At 42.8% G+C, this 16,247-nt stretch overlaps 3 protein-coding genes across 3 annotated transcripts; 2 read left to right on the plus strand and 1 right to left on the minus strand.

Annotated features, from left to right (window-relative positions):
- Positions 1-1,712, plus strand: BCR41DRAFT_420248 (hypothetical protein; the record flags this gene model as incomplete). The annotated part of the gene is made up of 6 exons (XM_022029874.1): positions 1-195; positions 286-321; positions 425-483; positions 617-911; positions 1,205-1,366; positions 1,452-1,712. The coding sequence occupies exons 1-6, from the start codon at positions 94-96 to the stop codon at positions 1,710-1,712; spliced, it is 915 nt and encodes a 304-aa protein (XP_021883483.1). The 5' UTR covers positions 1-93.
- A 187-nt stretch (positions 1,713-1,899) lies between these two features.
- On the plus strand, positions 1,900-9,363 carry BCR41DRAFT_333626 (hypothetical protein). Its single transcript, XM_022021897.1, has 11 exons — positions 1,900-2,369; positions 2,486-2,537; positions 2,659-3,012; positions 3,142-3,383; positions 3,461-3,844; positions 3,965-5,949; positions 6,039-6,476; positions 6,622-7,139; positions 7,261-7,879; positions 7,965-8,096; positions 8,179-9,363. The coding sequence occupies exons 1-11, from the start codon at positions 2,028-2,030 to the stop codon at positions 9,245-9,247; spliced, it is 6,135 nt and encodes a 2,044-aa protein (XP_021883484.1). The 5' UTR covers positions 1,900-2,027; the 3' UTR covers positions 9,248-9,363.
- BCR41DRAFT_243553 (hypothetical protein) lies at positions 8,903-12,278 on the minus strand. Its single transcript, XM_022020141.1, has 5 exons — positions 12,135-12,278; positions 11,586-11,981; positions 10,599-11,255; positions 9,332-10,458; positions 8,903-9,187 (listed from the first exon to the last, which is right to left on the minus strand). Exons 2-4 carry the CDS (start codon positions 11,805-11,807, stop codon positions 9,343-9,345), a joined length of 1,995 nt encoding a protein of 664 aa, XP_021883485.1. The 5' UTR covers positions 11,808-11,981; positions 12,135-12,278; the 3' UTR covers positions 8,903-9,187; positions 9,332-9,342.
- Positions 12,279-16,247: the final 3,969 nt, after the last annotated feature.

The following is a 16,247-nucleotide window of genomic DNA, read 5'->3' on the forward strand; positions in this document are numbered from 1 at the left end:
GTAGAAACACCCCACTATCTCCTCACTTATGAACATTTCAAGGCCGCCACTGAACTTTCCTCAATTAAGGATACAGACATCATATTGGGGGGCATGCAAGGTTTTGATTCCAAAAAGATTTCATTTCCAAGAGTGTCAGAACTATTAATGGGCCAAGCACAGACATCATTGAGGCAGCACTACAGGAACACAATGGTATAGCCCTGTGTGGAGTGTTCTCATGCATATTCTGCGGTCAAATGCTCTTTATTCAGACTCTTTTTTTTTTTTTTTTTTTTTTTTTAGTTCATTGTCGATAAAACTAACGAAGATATAAGCGACGTTGAGTTTTTTTTTGCGGGAGAACAAAAAAGCGAAAAAATACTCAGACTTCCCTGCGTCTTCCTGGCTACCCGGGTATGTGTATCTGTCTGAATATGCCAAGCAGCTACTGGAGCGTATTCTGTCTATCGACAATCCTTCCAAGGGTGCAATGTTTGAATCGTACAGGGAACAAAAGGGGTTTTGATATAGGATCTCTTTTGTGACATTAAAGGATATCACATGCTTCATGGATATCGAGACAAAGCATCCCTGCAACCACAAGACAAAGATATAACTCGGTTCAAACTCAAAGAAACGGTTTTACCAACGGTCTTGTGCTGAACTTACCCACCTATGACACAGTCCAGGCGAAGGGACAGTGGTGGTCTGACGTAGATGAAGAAGGCTACAACCAAGAATTGGGGCTTTCTCAAGGATTCCTCAACACGACATGTTCAAAGGCAGCTGGTGAAGACCCGCAGACGAAGGCTACAAAAACATATACTAGAAGAAGAGCTCCAAATTGCTTAAAAACGTTGAACTCACATTCAACGAACCAGGGCGATGCCCATCTGCAAACACCACAACTATCGCCGGATGCGATCCTGGTATTGTTAACGCCCTTACGTTTCCTCGCTGGACTCTCACAACCCTAACTTACGGCAAACGGTGAAGGTGATAAGCAGGTTCTTGTACCTTCGTCCTCCGCTTCAATCACCTGTTGAACAAAAGGAAGTGTGAAACAGGAATGATTGAGGTTTAGAGCGCCATCCCAGTATTTGGAAGGGATACATACAATGAGCACTTCTATTGGGTGAACGGAGTTCCAGACACAGACAGGATCAAAGAATTTGGATGTGCTTCAAGAATTCTACAAGTCCAGATGGTGCCTTAAAAAAAGGAACTTACGAAAGGCTCAACGAGCTACATTCGACTACGCGGTACAGCGAGCGTTGAAGATGCTCGGGGAAAAGGAGCGGCTGTCGTCGGCCTAGGTTCCTTTGGAAGTCGTAACGGAATTTCTAGCAAGCATACTGCTATAAAGAGGCACCTTGTGACACAGGTATGATTTTTTTTAAAAAAAAATATGAAAGCCTAGGAAGCCAGAGAACTCTTGCTGATAAACGGCCACCATTTGAAACGCTTAGGTCAAAGCACGAGGACACTTTGCTGTAGGGGCGCACGAGCTTTACACCGGCGTCCTCTGTCCCCGACCCCTCTGCGATAACTTTTTGGAGACAGTGTACCCTCGCTCTAAATATAGCCGTGCATGTAAGATCGACGTGACGCAGTTGGAGCGGATAACATTGCAAGAATTGATCTCGCTCAAATTGAGAGGCAAGAGAGACCTGCAAAGTAAGCCCACGGAAGAGTCGCCTGCTCCGGCTGCAAAGCGCGCACGACGCTAGACACAAGTATTTAGGCGCCGGCACATACAAAAAAATTTGCAAGTTCTGTTTATTTCCCTCTCCTGCATCCTTTGATCTTATGCCCATGAATTTCTGGACTAACTTTAAAACCTTACAGATCACTGTAATTAGAAATAAATAGAAATAAAATGTGCAATGGGTGATTTATCAACTATTTCCTCCTTTGCTTTTTTCACTCGGGAGCTTATCGTCTAAATGTCCTTGATAGCCTTAGGGGGGTGTTTACTAGAATAAGAATTATCAGGATCTTAGGAATCTTAGGAATACCGATATTTTATTACATCTCTGGTATTAATGAACTCATTCAGCAATACAGCATCAATGAGTAATGACATCATTCAGCATGAGGAAGATGTCCGCCATGCAATAGAACAGAGGGACACCGGACCTTTAGTAGATACAAAGAATACCAAGGATAGTCCGAATGATCCAGCAAGCCTAGCAAATCATTCTTCACGTCCAGTGCGGTTCAAAATACGAATTGTCGATTTAGACTATTACATGACAGAGCCAGGGCCACTTGATCTGGATATGTGCCAATTTCTCCCGCCATCCTGCCCAGTCCTAAAAGTCCCTGTCGTTAGGGTCTATGGCGCAAATGAGTCGGGACAAAAGACTTGTCTTCACATTCACAGGGTGAGTACTTTGCTATCATCATTAACAGAATACCTTCAGTTGAATTTGGTGGCGTCGAGAATCAAATCAAAAGTAAATGTCCTCACCAATGTTTAATAATTAAATGTGGATGATAGGCATACCCCTACTTTTACGTACCATATGATGGATCATTGGAAACATCGCAACGTATGTTATTTGGATTCAAAAATAATAATAATAATAATAATAATAATAATAATAATTGTTTCGCTGCTGCTCTTACAAACCCTATATGAGCTGCCATTTGATATGATTAAATATGATCTAGTTCAAACGTATATTCTGCAGCTGGGATTGAGTTTAAACCATGCTGCAAATATTACTTTCAACACACCACAGGATCCTCGAAAATCTCAATACGTTGCAGCGATTACTCCTGTAAAAGGGATCCCATTCTATGGCTACCACGTCGGCTACTCATACTTCCTAAAGATCTATCTTTTCAATCCGGATTCCGAAAGTCGAATTGTTGATTTGATGCGAAGCGGAGCTATCATGGGCACTCAGTTTCAGCCATTTGAGGCCCATATACCATTCAAATTGCAGTTCTTTATCGATTTTAATCTTTACGGTATGGGGTGGCTAGAGCTCGAGGAGGGACTAGTGAGGAATAATGTCCCAGGTATGTAAATGGTACTCCAATTTGTTCATTTAGTTATTAATGTTACTCATAATATGCCACTCCTTTTTAAGATCTGTGGAACGTGAGTAGTTTAAGAATTTTTTTTTATTTGCTTGATGAATTCGTTAGAACCCATGGATGGCGACCATCCTAAGCGCTTGACGAAAGCAACGGTAGCGGATACGCATGTTTGGTCAATTGAAAACGACCCTGGGAGGCAATCCAACTGTGAAATCGAAATGGATTCAACCGTGGATCGCATTGTGAATCGAGATAGAGTGACAGAGAGGGATACACATACAACTCTAGAAGAATGCTTCAAGCCACCATCTTTGACGGCACAGGTTCCATCCATGGCCAGTCTTTGGGAGGTGAGTTTGTTGCTCGTAAAAGTAATCCTTCATTTTTCAGAAAAAAAAAAAAATTGACAGTTTTATGATATCGATAGGATGATGCACGACGGAGAAAAGCCAATAATATGCCCTCACAAGAGGCGCCAAAGACTCAGATTCGCGATCCTGTTAGCATTCCATGGTTAAACCACGATGCAAATAAGCATACAGTTGCTGAGTTGGTGCGGCAGATGATATCACAGAGTCAGATTAAAATGCCCACGCAAGGAGACTTTGCCAATTTCAGCGTCCTTGAAGACCCACTAGGGAAAGGATTTCCGACCGCTTATCAGAGCGCTCTGTTTCTTTGTCCTCGCGCCGCCCCTGAAGTAGATGAAAGTGGGTCGGACGCGCGTTCACAAGGTTTGCAGGACACCTCGTTTGTCTACGATGAGGCTGATAGCTCTATTTTGGTGGATGAATCGATCATTTCTCAGGCGGTAAGACCCTAAACACACAATGGATGAAAACCACTATTTTCAAATATTCAAACATCCTTTCTAGCTTGGTTTTGTCCGCTTATTGACCATATAACTCTTATATTTTTACGATCGAGCCAGGTTGCGGCATTTGATGAAGGCAACATAGACACTAAAAAAGAGATATTTAAAGGTCTAACCGGCTTCAGAGATATTGAGGAACAGGATGAAGACGAAGACTTTGCTCTCCCTGATATGAATGAATTTCAGGATGAAAATTTTTTAGACGAGGCAGATCTGTGGGCCAGCACAAATTCATCCGACACAGAACAACAAGCGATTGTTTTTGAGCTGAAGAGACCCAAAACAACACGTATCATCCCTCAGTTTGATGGCAGTAATGATGTAGATGATCAACACAACAATAATGGAGAACGCAAGGATACTATGAAAGAATGGCAAAGTATAACTAGACTGAATACAAAAAAAAGGGATCGAAGCTTGTTTACAGCTTCGAAGGATAAATTTAATGCAAAAGCGAAGCGCTTCCGTGAAATTGCCACAGCTTCTGAGGGTGATTTAGCCCATCAGTCACCTAGAGATTCAAGGCGGCCAGCAGTTCGTGACAACAATGATCAAAGTGTTAGATTTGATGACTCTCACATGCCTGCACCATTAGAAAGTATTCGTGAGCGAGCTGGTTCCTTGTCGCCACGAAAGAGAACACGAAGTTATATGCAGTCCGTGCAGATCCCTTCGTGCTCGCGAAGGAAATCTGGCACTGGTCAAACGAAAAGTATATTGAACAGAGCTACATCGGTGACTTTAGCTCAGCCTGCGTCTAAGCTCGTCACGGCAGTATCGGACAGCCCAGATATTGAGGAAGATGGAAACCTTGATAAAGGAAATGGATCTATGTCCCAAGAGCTAGTTACTATATCAACACGGCGGGGCATACCAGAATTAGAGCGCGTGCGATATCAAAACCCGTCTACTTCGAAAATTCTCTACAGTTATCCAGCACCAGCTTCACCTAATCGAGAGTATTTTATGTCTGCCATGGATGAAATGTGGTCTTCGCCCTCACCGCCATTGGAAAGACCCTCATTTATACACTCTCCACCCCGTCCAACGTCGCCGTATCTCACATCTACACATAATATCTCCATTCCAGCTACTCAGCCTTACTATGACCAAGATGTTAGTCAGCAGGCAGAAACGACTGTGTCTTCTAAAAGACTTAGCAGCCCAGGGCCTCCCCCTCCGGAACACGAGTCTAATGACGGTTCAAAAGTCGACCAAACATTTCTCGATGATCCATACGTAGCTCAGGGTAATCCAGAGGATACAACGAGAAACGAGAGTAAAGATGTTCTAGAAATCGGAAGGGCAAAATCAGGAGTTATTCTGGTAGAGGACTCTTTCCTTGAAGAAGCGCAAGACTTGAATTCAGACAAGCCGGAAACAGACTCTGACACAAAGTATATTTTAAACGATATTATGCCGAATAAACCGCAAGCTTTTCAGTTTGCGTTATCACCTCCAACAACAAGCGAATTACTTGCATCGCTAGCAGGACTAGATTTACCTATGGTCATCCATCAGAAACCTTTTTATTCGAATGAATCAGACATACCTCCTAAAGCCAAAGTTTTTGGCGGCAAGGAATTTCGCTTGCAGTCAAATAGCATCAAAACGATACCGGTATTCAAGAGTAGTGATGATTCCATCATGGATCCTATGCTAGATAAAGGATTTCAATTTTGGGAGCCCTGTCGACAACCTCCTTCCCGGAATGATATTCAGATTTGGTTAGAAGAGGAAGGAAAGCATGCGAGGCTAATGATGAGGTCAGCAGCTGATACTTCAACACAGAAACGTCGTGAGCAGATCTCGCAAATAGAAGGCCCGACCCAAAGAAACCCTTTTGGGTACAAGAATAGTCCAACAAAAATTGCTTCCTCCGTTGCTGTAGAAAAGGACTATTTGGATGTTTTTAGCATGGAGCTACATTGTCAGACACGCGGAACCTTGTTACCGGATCCGGCGTTGGACCCCATCCAGGCAGTGTTTTACTGCTGGCAGACAGATCAACAAGGACTGGTCTCGAATGGATGGGTACCAGGGTAAGGACATTTGACTTTTTGTGTTATAGCGTGTAAAATTGAATGCTTTTAATGACATTTACAGCATCACTACACATCTACTCAAATAGATACCGTGTAGGGATTTTCACACACGTGGGAGCAGGGATGATAAAGAAGCTGTCTGTTGGTCGGATAGGATTCGATATTCATATGGCTGAGAATGAAGGCGAGATGATGAATGCCGTTCTAAAGCATATCTTGAGTCTCGACCCAGACATTTTGGCCGGGTATGAGGTGTACAAACTATCATGGGGCTATTTTATGGACAGGTACTGGACCCTATTTGGTATAGACATGTCCAAACTACTTTCTCGTATCCGTCCTCCAAAACCGCCTTTTATAAGCAAGGAGGCCATGGAAGCAAGAGGTTCTTATGATCCAAAACTCCATTCTGGTCTCAAAATTGGCGGCCGGCATCTATTCAATGTCTGGAGAATGATTCGCGGAGAAGTTGCGCTCACTAACTACGGGTTCTGCAATGTAGTTTTCCATGTATTGCAACAAAGGTAAAACGGCCTGGCCATCACTGGCTGCTATTCTACTTGAAGGTCATGATGCTCTTATAGAAGATTGTAAGATATTATTCATTTACTTTTATTTTTACTCATTACATTCCTCTTCTCTATTTAATCCGACATTGGAAAATGTCAGAATACCTCACTATACATATGAAACATTATCAAGATGGTGGGCAGATGGCATTGCGCTCCATCAATCCCGGGTCGTACGCTATTATTTGCATCGAGTTCAATATAATTTGCAGCTCATTGAATCACAAGAGCTCATTTCTCGCACTAGCGAGTTTGCACGTGTTTTTGGCGTGGATTTTTTTAGTGTCATCTCGCGCGGTTCCCAGTACAAGGTAGAATCAATGATGGTTCGGCTTGCAAAACCTGAGAATTTTATCATGATCACTCCGAGCCGTGCTCAAGTCTCTGCTCAACGCGCGTTAGAGGTGATTCCGATGGTGATGGAACCAGAATCCGGATTTTACGAAGATCCAGTCGTTGTGTTGGACTTTCAGAGTTTGTATCCAAGTGTGATGATCGCGTACAATATCTGTTACTCAACTAGCCTTGGAAAATTGGGAGGAGGATCAAAGCTTGGTGTTTTGACAGATTACAACATTCCTGAGGGTATGCTTCCCCTCATGAAGGAACATTTGCATAGTAAGTCTTTGCAAAGATGGGTTTAAATATCTTTGACAGTTAATGCATATGTTTACTGGCATGAAGCTTGCTCATCTGCTGGCACTTGATACTCTTACTAATATTTCTTATATTTAAATAGTTGCTCCAAACAATGTCATGTATGTTAATCAGGACATTCGACGTGGTCTTCTCGGCCGAATGCTGGCTGAAATCCTTGATACGAGAGTTATGATCAAGAAGGCTATGAAAGAGTATCCAACCAACAAATCACTGCTAAAGCTTTTGGATGCGCGTCAATTGTCGCTCAAATTTATCGCCAATGTTACATATGGGTATACAGCTGCATCATACTCAGGTCGGATGCCTGGGGCTGAAATCGCTGATTCAGTGGTGCTTTGTGGTCGTGAAACATTAGAGCGGTCCATCAGATTTGTGAACGATAACCCTAAATGGAATGCAAGAGTAGTCTATGGGGATACAGACAGCATGTTTGTGCACCTAAAAGGCCGAACGAGGCAAGAAGCTTTTGAAATTGGATATGACATTGCAGAGACTATTACAAAAATGAATCCCCGACCAGTCAAACTCAAATTCGAAAAGGTCTATCATGGGTGCTTCTTGGTGACCAAGAAGAGATACGTCGGGAATGCATATGAGACACCGGATCAGGAAAAAGGGATATTTGATGCTAAAGGCATTGAAACTATTCGACGAGATGGCATCCCAGCGGTCCAAAAAATTATGGAGACGTGTATCAAGTGAGTAAAAAAAAAAAAAATAGCTGCGGTCGATGGAATGAATTTATTGATGTGTCAGCACTTTTATAACACCGATGTCATCTAGGGAAATGTTTAGAACAAAAGATCTGTCGCTTGTAAAGTCTTATCTCGTACGTCAAATGGGGAAGATCCTAGAAGGCCGCGTTCCTGTGCCTGATTTGATGTTTGGGAAAGAGGTGCGTATGGGCAGTTACAGGTAAGAATTAGTTCTTTTTATTTTGACCTGAATGAGATCACTGAATCCCACTCGGAGCTCTAATTTTTTTTTTTTTTTCCAGTGAAAAAGGAGTGCCTCCACCTGGTGCTATAATCTCTGCTCGCAGGATGAACCTCGACCCGCGCGCAGAGCCTCAATATGGCGAGCGTATCCCATACGTCGTGGTTTATGGAAGCCCTGGGGCTCGACTGACTGATCAAGTTGTCGAGCCAAAAGAACTTCTTCGTAATAAGAATTTACGACTCAATGGCGAGTACTACATCCGCAAGCATGTGATACCTTCCATGGAGCGGATATTCCAGCTTGCCGGGGCAGATGTTAAATCATGGTTTGATGAAATGCCTCGAGTTCAGAGAGTTATACCTCAGCTTGTCTCAGGACAAGAGCCTGGTCAAAAAGCAGTTCAGACGCTGTCAAGCATTAATGGGGAAACAGGCTCTCCTGCTAAATTATCAGAACTCAATTCTGCAGTGTCAGTTATACCAATGAAGATGAACTCTGCTGTAGTTGCAGCACAGGAGGAGCTTAAACACCACCATCACCATCAGCAACAGCAGTCGCTGATGCAACAAACAAATGCTCCCTCTGAGGAACATAAATCCCTTCCAACGTTAGAAGACGTTGCAACAGCAGGAACCGAGACATTCGAAGGTATATTGGAAACTACTCTGGAAGCTTCACGATTAAAATCAGGGCGCAAAGGCAGTAAGGGCTATGTTTTATTGGGATCGCGGATCGATCGTTACTATCAAAGCCAGCTCTGTACTGTGTGTGGTAAGATAGTGACCGGGCAAGGGGCACAAAAGTATCTTTGCGCAGATTGTAAGAGCGAGCAAGGTCGGCCTTATTCTTTACTAGTTTTACAAAATGGGCTTGCCAAAGCCGAGAAGCTTTTGCGAGCAGCGGTGGATGTCTGTAGCTCCTGCTGTCGTGGCGCTAGTAATGGAGGTGTGGGTGTAGATATTGGAGAGTGTGGTGATGGTCTAGCCAGCACTGGAATGGAATTGGTCGCGTGCGAAAGCCTTGAGTGTACTGTATTTTGGCAACGCCAGAAGGCTCATGACTCACTTCTTGTGACACGTAAGTTGACAGAAAAGATTATGAAGGTTCTGGAAGAGTTAGAAACATAATCTTGGATTCTACCAATCAAAGTCACTCGGTCCTCTAGAATAATAGAATCATTGCACTTTACACAGCCTTTATTCCTAAATTACTTTTTATACTATTAATAAAGCAACTTAGCGCGAGCACGGGCGGCCATCAGCCGCTCGACTTCATGGCTGGCTGGATGTAATCCATCGTCTCTCGCGGCTTTAACAGTGTAGTGTCTTAACAAAGCGTCACGTCGCACAAAAGGCCGATGGCAGAAATCGCAAGGCCAGGTCATCTCCTGATGTTTTGAGGCTTGGTGGCGCTTTAGATCATGGATTCTGCCAAAAGATTCGCTCGGGCAAAGCTCACAGCGGAAGGTCATGTTCTCTGTTATTGGATTATAAACCATAATTGCTCCATCTTCAGTCTTCGTAACTGTCATGCCCTCAGTCCCTGGGAGGTTGAGATCTGAGGTGCTTCTTCCAGTAAGGTTGCTTTGTACAGAAGCTGCAAACGTTGTTGACGGCTTTGTTGATGATTCTGGAAGATGCTCGTTCTCATGATAGGGTTCCTGTTCTTGCTGGTGATGCCGCTTAGACATAACAAGCTCCCATATATTTGGCAAATGAGAGCCAGATTGACGTCGAGACTGTTGCTGATGATGATGTTCCTGTGTTTGACTGGGTCGTGAGTTCTGGCTAAGGTCTTGATCAGTATTTATTCTCGAAGGAGAGCGCCGTGATGCATGGTGTTGGCTACGGTGCTCGAATGATACGTGTTGTATTGGTTGCACTGGTGATAACGGCATGGAAGAAGCCTCTGACTGGGTTGGCCTTAGAGGCGGAGATGAGGATCTGAATGAGGGCTGTCGCTCATATTTGGGAGAAGGTGGATGGCGCTCGTACAACACCCTCTGAGCCTCGCTCATAAACTCAAAGTTGTTTGGGTTGGGGAGAACATTGGATCTCTCATTATTCTTATCATCTCCCTTGTCCCTTCCTATGTCCCAGTCGTGTGCTTTTTCCTGGCGGCGAGGTAAAAAGACATCGTAACGCAATCTTTCATGTCGATACTGTTGCTGCGGCGACGGTGAGGACTGCGAAAATGGTGGCGTTTGAGCTCTGTTCGAAATGGAAAATTCATCTCCATCTTTGCCACTAGCACTGATACTGATCTTATCCTCTTTGCCCAAGGATGACTCGGTTGTACATGAGGATGACGCTACCCTCGTGAAGGGAGACGGAGAACGCTGCACAAGCAAATATTGATATTAATGCCTTTAGCGATTGTCATAAAAAGAGCTACTTTTATCCACGCTTCTTGTAAATAATGTCAATGAAGAGATATATAAAAATAAATAGAATAAATAAAAAATACGCTGTACCATACCCTTCTATCAAAAGAAACATGCGAATGACTACTGCCAATGGAGCTTCTCTTGATCTGGCGAAGTCGTTCGTCGCGATAATCTTTGAAATCGAGAGTATGGTAGCGTGAACCTATGTTGTTGCTATCAAACTGATTCGGAGAGCTATATTGACCTTGCTCGTATGGCCAAGTACGACGTTTTCCCAAAACCAAGCGCTCATCCGACAGGAACTCTTGTTGTGTAGAAGGCATATCCTGTTGTATGAGTGGCGGGGGTATTGATGAAGAGGAAGAGTCGTGTCTTTTTGACGGAGGAAAAGGAAGGAACTGTCGCTGTATACAGGGTATTACAGGTGAAGGTGAGTTTGTTTGTCGTGGCGATGTTGAAGACTGCTCATATTGAGGTTCGCATTGATCCATCAAAGAGTCCGAGGGAAGCTCTTCAGTTGTGAGGTCGGGATGACCATCAACATCCATCATGGTTGCTTCATCAGCATTGCCAAGCGTACATTTCTGCGATAACGGTAAAGAACGGCGGCGATGAAACTCGAGATACCCATCCGAATGTTTCTGGGAGTGCTTTTGATGGGGGATCAAGTCATCCGACTCGCGCTTTGGAGACATGGACATGTTCCTCGAATGAGGTGAGGGGCAGAAGGAGGCTTTAGATAGAATAGGAGAAAACGAGCGACCAAATGATGCAAAAGGAGCAGTGGGAGGAGGTGAAGAGCATGAGGAGGTGAAAGACGGTGAAGGGGATACCGTCTTGGCAGTGGTTGGATGAGGGGATGAAAATTTTATTGAGCTCAGGCTCTTTGAATGCCGTGTCTGACGGTGAGAATATTTGGAGTCACCGTGGTATGGAAGACTATGCGGACGCCCCTGCTGAGACTCATCTTGAACGAGACGTCGTCTCCTTTGCTGATGTTTTTGTTGTTCTTGAAGGCGGTGGTGATGTTCAAGGTCATAGTCGCACGATTCCCACTCTTCCAAATCATCTCGAATAGGTTCTTCATATGGCTTTTGATAGTTGTCCAAATGATTTGTTTGAGAATGCTCTGCTTGTTGCTTGTGAGAACGATATGTTTGCTGATCATGATCGCCGTCTGATATATCCGAGCAGGAGAGCTTGCGTTGATCATTTCGTTGAGTTAACTGCTGAGCAGATGGTAGTCCAGCAGAATGGATATATTCTTGACTGGTATTATTGTGGACTTTGTGAACCAACATCCTTTGAGTTTTTGTGGCTATTGAAGATGCTGTTGCAAGATGTGGACGTGTGGACAAGGGAGTGTTGTGAAGATATGGTTTCAACTGGAATCTGTTCTCCGCCAGATGCTTAGTGGATGGATGTGGTTTGTTGTTTACAAAGAATGGTAGATGCAGGAAAAGTTGTCGAAGAAGCTAGTCAGACAAAAAAATGAAAATAAAAAGAAAAGAAAAGAAAAAAAAAAAAAAAAAAAAAAGGTTGTTATTAGGACTGGAATGTTTTTAGGGAACAGATAAGGCAGATCAGGGATCACACTCAGCTGAACTTGGGTCTATAGACATGCATACAGTAGATATTGTTCGGTAGACAAAAGAAAGAAAAAAAAAGGACAGGAAAGGGCTGAGGAGAGGAAAAATGTAGTGGCAAGGGAAGAGGGAGGAAAGAAGCAAAGGAAAAAAAGGAGAGAGAAGGGGTGAAAGAGAAAAAAAGAAAAAATGATGGACGATGATGACAGGTGTGTTTCACAGGCAGGGTATTGCCACCAACGATAAAAATATTGACAGTCGATGATGTATTTCGCCACCAGAAAAAATAAACAAAATCACAAATGATTCTGTGCATAAAAAGATTGGTCGCTAGTATTTGAAACATGCCAAATAAACCATACCAGACGTATTCACTCGTGTACGATTGCTCTCATTCCTGCATTTCTGCTGTTTAGTTTTTTTTTTACTTAAGCACCAATAAGAAAAAGAATGGGACAAATGATTAACTGAATCAAAAGGTGATGGAGAATAAATGAATAAAGTAGGGTGCAAGGACGATGTGAGAGAAGGAGAGAAGGAGAGAGAGAAAGAGAGAGAGTGTGTGTGAGAGAGAGTAAATAATAAATGCCACTATTTACAAGCATGAGATTGCAAATGAACATTATACCGTTGTTCAGAGTGGTTCCATGCATTTAAAACAACACCTTAGCTGTCTTAAACTTTAAAGACAGGGAAATGATAACAGTGTAAGATAGCCAGACACTCAAACTCTGCTATTCATGTGCAAACAAAGCATTACGGATAGTTTTTTTTTTTTTTTTTTTTTTTTTGAGAAAGTAGTAAAAGAAACAGTAATAAGGACAGGGGAGAAAGATAACAAGTAGGTCTCTATGCAAATGGGACAAGGAAAGAGAAATGTATCTATTCTGTTTGTTTGCTTAACAAGTACCACGGGCTCACAGGACTAACTTGAGATAAACGGCACCAATGATGTATAACATGTCTGTGCAAAATTGTCGTCCCCCAATCTCAATAAAGAGAACAATGAGTACGACACAATGGTGGCCTAAGTTGCGTCATCAGTCACGCGACAGCCCCGAGTTCGAGCGCCACCATTTTTTCCTATTCGTGAGTGCTGGCTTCTCTCGACTCTAGTTGTGGATCCCTAGAAGACAGAGCAGATTCTGTCGGTACCTGTGAGACTGGGAGAACGGACCGAATAATTCGTTGTCTCATCCAGTGCTCCTATTCGATTCGAACAAATTGAATTCGAATGTTCGAATGCATTCGAATCGAAATCGAATCGTGGTAAATTTGAATAAGTCCTATCCTGGATCGATTCGAATAGTTCGAATGGCTCGAGTATCGAATGACTTGAGTATCGAGTGACTCGAATGGTTCGATGCTCACCACGCCTAAACGTTACAAAAAATTCCATTAGATGTTCCTAGACAAGCACTTATACTCCTACTCGATATCCATGGTGATTCCCAGGCCCATAGCTGGACTAAAAGTTAGTGTATTTCGTTGATAGCCATTACATTCGGTTACTTCTAATCCCTCATGATCCCTAGTGGCGAACTTCAATGAGGTACATACGTGTTGAGCGCTATATCGCAGAGCCTCTCTTCGTCCCGTAGGCCTCCACATCGTTGATATCTTTGTAGATTAAGCCATTGCTACTCTTTGTTAAAATCACGTCTCTGGGACCGCAGCCTCAGGTAGACTTCTAGTCTGTCCCAAACCCTCCTTACTTGACCGTACGACCTTCACGTGTCGAGCGCTTTCCTAAAACCCCGCATTTGACAAACGGAAGATGAACCCAGTATCCTTTTTATGCATTGAGCCCTGCTTTCATGTTTTTGTCCTGTTGGAAAGAAGGATTTCAAGCCTTCCAAGAGTCTTGATCGTATTTACTACTGCCTCATGTTCCTTCTGCACGCAAAAATTACGTCTCAGCTTTCCCTGTCACGTTGCAACCGTTGACATGTAATAAAGACCTTTTCCATACTTTAAAAAATAAACTATTTTTTCTAATTCTTGTTTAGTCCAAAGTGTCTAATGAGCGTCGATAAATTTCAGCCAATAAAGATTTTTGATCAAAGTGTGGTGCTTAATATGAAGTTTATTCATATCCATTTACTCTGTCTAGCCTATTATTTCAGATACTGGCTTTTTCTATTCAAAATCAATTGAGTATAACAATAGCTTAGGAACTGCCTTGACAAGAAATGCAAATGTGCCTTCTTTACCCTCTTGCGGAAGATCATAAAATACATTCCTGGCCATACGTTCGTGATATTTAAAGTCAGTATCCTACAGCTCTGCTTCAATATCTATTAATTTTCTCATAGATGATCCAGACACGTCTGAAATATGGCCCATTGATGATCCATTTTATCCAGAACTTGCTCATAACTTCGCGCACGACCATTGGCAAATCAATTACTTCTTGCTACATCTCCATACTAGGATTACGGTCTTCAGTTTTGGCAATCGCTATTAGAGTTCCTACCGCAATCTGGCGCTCAACTGAGTCAATAATGGCCCCAAAAAGTTTCAACTGCTAATGCAAAGTTGAATTTTTGGGTGCCATTTCGGAAATGATAGGGTCTCGTGACAACATGTATAACTCAATACGGAAGCTAAAAGATCGCGCCAAAATATACCATACACTTGGATAGAATTTCCCAAGAGCCCGGCTGAGGGCTCCATGATTTTTGCGACGACGTAGCCATCACCCTGGCGAGTTGAGAACAAAAGCTGCAGCCGTAGAACGCGAAGGAAATGGGTTTGGACTCCAGTCCTTGCTCTATAATGGCTAAGGTCAATCGTCTTCTCAAGAACTGGAGTAGGTCCGTCCATAAAGCCTTGTGCGCCTCCACTATAGAGTCTTGGCTCGCACCTATATGGACAAGGTTTTTTTTTTTTTTTTTTTTTTTTTTTGCGAGCATTGATTAGTCATCATAAGGGCTTATTTGGTGCTGTTTGAGTCTGAAAAACTGGTTACCAACGAACGACTCAAGATCGCCCCCATATCGCCATTCCTTCCTCACTTATCATGCACCATGATTCATGCGCCATAATCACCTAAAACCTTTTACTATATAGCTAATTTACATTAATATTGTTGTGGCTGGTCATTAATAGTTATATAAATCAATTATAACTATTTTATTTTTACTTTGTATCTACTAATCGGGACATTCTGTCGATCCACAGTTAAAAGAACCTTTGTGCAAAGCCTTAAGCTATAGGTGAGTCCACCTCACCTAGAAAGCACCACAGTCAGGCCTGTAGGCTAAGTTATAAAAGCCAAAGAGCTTCTTCCTCAATAAAATCTTCAGTTTTCCCCATACGTCTTGTTCTTGCTATTATCTTTTCCCCTTTTCACAACAAGCATTTGCCGTCCAGGAACTCAGTTTGTGAGCTAACCTATAAAGCTCCCATCTTTCTCTTTCGGCATCCTATGGCGCTGTTTGTCGTCAAGGTTGTTTGTCTTTATTTTCTCTTGGTATTCTTGTTGACACTCTTTGTACTGTCCTTTCCTGATTTTGTGTCTATCCTTTTGCCCCTTAAGCAAAGATACACCTACTATTTACAACAATATTAATACCCGTGACATACAATAATAGAAAAGAGGTATAAATACTCTTTTCTATTGTGAAAATAAAGATCCTCATTCTTGTCTCGTTATATCTCAGTTCATTATTAATTTATCAGGTTTGATTCTCCAATTCATAAAACTTGAGATCGCTGATGCGTCTGCTTCCCAAATGTTTGAATGCCAAGGTTCCAACGTTAGTTAAAAGCTCAGCGCAACTATCGTTGGAGCTGTAAACGATTATCATTCTGGGCTGCAACCAGTCCACAAGTCGAGCCAAATTATTACTCTCGTCTTCTAAGGTATGTGTATCGAATGAGATATACTCAATGGTAACGCCTTGGATAGGGTCAGCCACTATCATATTAATTCCACGTGAGGAAACAGACATGGTGCTCTCGTTGATGAAAGCCTCGATAAAACTACCTGAGTAATTATCCTCCTGATTGGAGCTTAATTGTTTTCGTGCTTAAGTCTTTGGTCATATAGGAATAAGCGTAGCTCCTAATGAAGTGAATGTATTCAATACTGAGGCATTGTCTCCATTACTTATAAAGCTGAAGCTGCTCAGTGGTCGTTGACAGCGGCGG

The sequence above is a fragment of the Lobosporangium transversale genome (assembly GCF_002105155.1).
Source record: "Lobosporangium transversale strain NRRL 3116 chromosome Unknown BCR41scaffold_9, whole genome shotgun sequence".
In the NCBI taxonomy this organism is placed as follows: Eukaryota; Fungi; Mortierellomycota; class Mortierellomycetes; order Mortierellales; family Mortierellaceae; genus Lobosporangium; species Lobosporangium transversale.